The sequence below is a fragment of the Austrofundulus limnaeus genome, unplaced genomic scaffold, assembly GCF_001266775.1.
Source record: "Austrofundulus limnaeus strain Quisiro unplaced genomic scaffold, Austrofundulus_limnaeus-1.0 Scaffold925, whole genome shotgun sequence".
Classification (NCBI taxonomy): Eukaryota; Metazoa; Chordata; class Actinopteri; order Cyprinodontiformes; family Rivulidae; genus Austrofundulus; species Austrofundulus limnaeus.
The window spans coordinates 81,397-86,091 of NW_013953327.1; the positions used below are offsets into that span (position 1 = coordinate 81,397).

General features: G+C 36.6%; 1 protein-coding gene across 1 annotated transcript in view; it reads right to left on the bottom strand.

Moving 5' to 3' along the window:
• tm4sf5 (transmembrane 4 L six family member 5) overlaps nucleotides 1-4,339 on the bottom strand; it is a gene marked incomplete at both ends in the record, with an annotated part of 5,576 nt that extends 1,237 nt beyond the window's left edge. Inside the window, 2 exon segments of the mRNA XM_014029599.1 lie at nucleotides 102-294; nucleotides 4,200-4,339. Of these exon segments, the coding sequence (XP_013885053.1) occupies nucleotides 102-294; nucleotides 4,200-4,339 (333 nt within the window).
• Between the last annotated feature and the right edge of the window lie 356 nt (nucleotides 4,340-4,695).

Genomic DNA, 4,695 nt, shown 5'->3' on the forward strand with positions numbered 1-4,695 from the left:
GTATTTGAAATGTATTTAATTGTTAATTGGATCATTTACGTATTTCGGCTTTTATTTTTAGTTATGTCAGTTTCGGTCCTCCATAGAAAATGTTCACTTACATCTTTGCTGCTCCGACAGTCTCCACAGATGCAGCCTATGCAGCCGTTGATCACCTGGATGGCGCAGAGCACCAGCTGAATACTGCCCATGCCCAGGAGGATGGAAAACAGCACAACGTGCCACATCACCACGTCTTTAGGGTAATCACAGACTGACCACATTGTCTGGTTGACCAGGTAGCTGGTGTTACCACTGCGGAGGAGAAAAACAGATTCTGCTCAGGACCCGCAGCACACAGGAGAGAAACAAATGTGTGCAGAAAGAAAGGCTGTGAAGAGTTTGAGGCTTATAAAAGGAAATTATAAACAATTGAAAGAGGTTAAAAATTTAGAGGTAGTCCTACTTTACTGTGTTCATATAATGCACTGCACCATCATGATACCACCACCGTGCTTGACAGTTCATACAGTTCTTAGTACCTGTCATTGTACGCAAACAGCTTAGCTCAGCTGTGTGAACAAAGGAGCTTCAAWTCTGAAGTTGCTTATGAATTTATCAGAGCGTCCTGTTTTTTTGAGTGTTGATCAGTCCAATAATTTCTGTCAAACAAATCCTTTCATGTTGGCTAAAAGAAAATTACCAGCTGCGGTCAACCATGATCCCTAAAAGAAGTTAATAAATCTTGGGCTCGTTGAGCTAATATACATAAAAGAACCTTCATCACCACTTTTTAAAGATTTAGCTGAATGCATGTTTAGCGTTGGAACAGGTAACCAACCTTCACTATCTCATTAATCCACAAACCGAAGTATATAGCTTTACTAACGCTAAACTGCTAAACATGTAACAACAAAACAAAACCAAAAACAAGCAGAAGCTAACGCTAAGTGACTGAAGATGCAAAAATTAGCTGACGCTAACACTAAACAGCTAAACAAGTAAAAAAAAAAATAGTAGCGGCGAACACCTAATTGCTAACCGCTAATACGACTGTCAGTCTTTCTCCTCGTCTCCTTCCAGCTGAAGGCTGGTGGGACTTAAAGTTTGCAAAACCTAATTCATTCAGCTGCTGATGATTTTAAAAGTTAGTGAAAAGGCCATTCCGTGAAAAATTTGTTCCACTGTTTGCTGATTAGCAGRACCATGTTCACCAACTGTGAGCCCACGTGAATGACTCTGTATCAATGAATGCAAATTATTGGGCCTAATTCTTGTGTTTAAAAATCACTATAGTTGTGTGTTCGAYCTCACTAAAGTAATAGCCTAAATAAATAATTAAAAGACAGAATTATGATGAGTGAGTGTGAACATCTGGGCAAAACTGTATCAGRTTAGTTCAATTTGGCCCAAAACAAATCCAGATTAAGTTCGTTTGATTCCAAACAAACTCATCCTCAGGTATGAGGATACTGCAAGAGTAATGATACGATAAATTAGAAGCATTTCACTTTAAAMTACAAACCTAAAAGCATTAAACCAAGATGGATCCACTTTAAATAAATAGTTCAGACTGAATAAAAGAGCTGATGCGACTAACCCAAGAGAAGAATAAAATGTATTACTGTTGTCTCTACATACAATCTAAAACATATTAACAGTTATGATAACTTATAAACATTTACACCACCATCAGTTTTGTACAAAATATGATCTATTATGGTAAACGAAAGAAGCCAATGACAACAAACAGAAACAGAGAAACCAGAAAATGAAGTTTGCTGGAGGAAGCAGGAGATGAGGTGGAATTAAACTAAGTGTTGTAATAAAACCAAGTTTCCTCCTTCTGAACACAAACAGCTGCAATCTTCCCTGAATTTTAACAACGCAGTCCTTTCAGTTACCTGTTATCTTATCTTAAAGCTCATAAAACACGTCATTGCTATCAGTCGCACCACTACTTTGGGTGAGTCTGTATACAAGTCTAACTTTTATGGCGCTACAAGTCCCTTAATTACTCTTATGCAAGTAAAATTAATGTTTTATGTGATTTTTTAAAAATGTTTCTGGTCAGGATAAAATAAAAACATTATCAAGTTTTCAGGAGAAAAAAAACAGAAGTCCAGCTGAAAAAACATTCTTGGTTCAGTGTGCCTCCCAGTAGATAATTATATCACAACCACCACTTTCTTTTAAATTAAATGAACACTTTAACTCCCATGAGTCAAAGTCAAGGCCTGAGGGCCAGATACAGACCTTTTTACAGTTTTAGCTGGTCTATGAGATAAAGTTTTAAATGTATTTATTAGGATTTTTTTGCCAATTTGCTTTTCATAGTGCTTAAAAACTAGAAACATTTAGTGAGAACTTCTTGTGGCATTTTGAAGAAGAGAAATGTGAGTTTGAAATGATGGATTTTCATAATTTTTTATATTGCAGAAAAAAGCATCACAAAAATCATCCAAATTAGGCTCGTCAAACTTTCAACTTAGCTTTCCTGCTGCCATTGAGTTTAAATAAGCACTAAAGCTAATTTTATTCTGTTTGTAACAGATTTTTAAAGTACTACGCTATTTTTTCCTAATAGAAGTAGGATATGTTTTGAAAACCTGCGTAATTATCTAATTTTATGAATAAACTGTGATTTAGTTGATGTGCATCTTTTTAGAGGGGCTTATGTCACAGTCACCTTAAACAGAATGTACTTATGATCAGTTACACGTCTTAATCACTCACAACACTTTACTTTTGTTGAACTGTTGTTAATGAGCCCAGTCCTTCAGTAGGGAGATCTGCCCCGGATCTGACGTATTGCTGGAAGAGGGGCTGGGTTCAAGAAGAAACTGTTTATATGGCATTATGTTCTTTGATTCAGCACCAAAATTGAGGACAATAAACATCTGCATTTTGGTCCAGCTGTGGGTAACGTATAGCTTTATTAATAGCATAAAACATTTAAAGGGATCCCCAATTAGTTGYAACATTAGACTTTATTTAATAAACTTTTATTTTAACTGTAAAATAAAGACTTTTAAAATACTGTAGGATGTTTAGTTTTTATAATTTTTTAAACTAAAAGTTTAAAATATATGACACTGACGGGGCCATTTTATTTACATGCAAAGCATTCTGGGTAAATGATGACGAGGATAGGTCCTCGGTGCGAGGCTGTTAGCGAGCTATATCCACCCTGAAGGTTAATCTTGGACAATATCTGATGATCGACTCTCTTAAATGAAACCAGAGAGCGTTGACAGAGAGGAGAAGGTAGAAATGACTCAGCCTGTAACTGAAAATATAGATGGAGGACAACAGTTTAGCTTGTTTGTCGCACTAGCACCGAGCTAATACATATAAGGCAATATAGCGTGAGGGCTAGCGCAAAAGCTAACAGGCTGAGCTGAGGTTCTTCTTCCATGAAGCAGCTCTGTTGTCCTCCATCCATATTTTCAGTTCCAGGCTGAGTCATTTCTACCTTCTCCTCTCTGTCAACGCTCTCTGGTTTCATTTAAAAGAGTCGATCATCAGATATTGTCCAAGATTAACCTTCAGGGTGGATATAGCTCGCTCACACCGATGACCTATCCACATCATCATTTACCCAGAATGCTTTGTGTGTAGATAAAATGGCTCCGTCTGTGCTAAAATATATTTTTAAAACTGTACAAAACTAAACAGCCTACAGTATTTTACAGTCTTTATTTTACAGTTAAAGAATATGATTATCAAATAAAGTCTAATGTTACAACTAATCGTGGATCCTTTTAAATCCAATATTGTATTTGCAACTGAAGTGACTGAACACGATCTCTTTCACAACCATGCCCACAACTGTGTATTACTAAAAAATAATAAATGAAACACGTGCTGATATTATTCAAGACGTAAGAAATGAKTGACGTCTAAATTTATTTGTGACTATTTTTTATTCAGTGAATATTATTTGTTAGGCCTTGTCTTTTCTTTTTTCATAAAATGAATTCGACACATTGCATCTGAAAACCAAGGTCAGTTTAYAATGAATGATTTTAACTCTCTACAAGGATCAAGTTCTTAAGTTTAAATTTTAACTCAGTTTGACTTTCCTGCATTAAAACTTCTGATAAGAGAATAGAGAAGAAATRAAAAAGGAGGAACTGCTGGAAGATGGCTCCAGAGTCACGTCTGTTGTCGTTGACTTGAGGTGAAGTTAAATTAGTGTTGATGAGAGGCAGACTCACGTCCCTGTGTCCTCAAACGGGTATTTCCACTTTTCACCCACAAGACACTTTGGTCCGATGGCCAAACCRGCAGAGGCCACGCTGGTGCAGTAAATGGCTCCGACGAGGCCAAAGGCCGAGGAGAARACTGAGTTCAGCATCTGAGAGGGACACAAAGTAACTGTGACACAACAAAACACTGCACAACAACAACACAACCTCTGAGAGATACACTGTAACAGTGCATAAGCTTGGCCTTTCAGACCAACCAGCTCCACACTTTGATTTAGTTCCTGATAAATAAGGAGAAGTTGAACAGACAGAACTCATGATAACAAGTTTCACCTCAGTAAAACCTCAAAAAGTGACTTTAAGAACAAAGTTCAAGTTTATTGAAGACAGGTTCTGCAGAAAAGTTATGAACAGTATCTATCTATCTATCTATCTATCTATCTATCTATCTATCTATCTATCTATCTATCTATCTATCTATCTATCTATCTATCTATCTATCTAT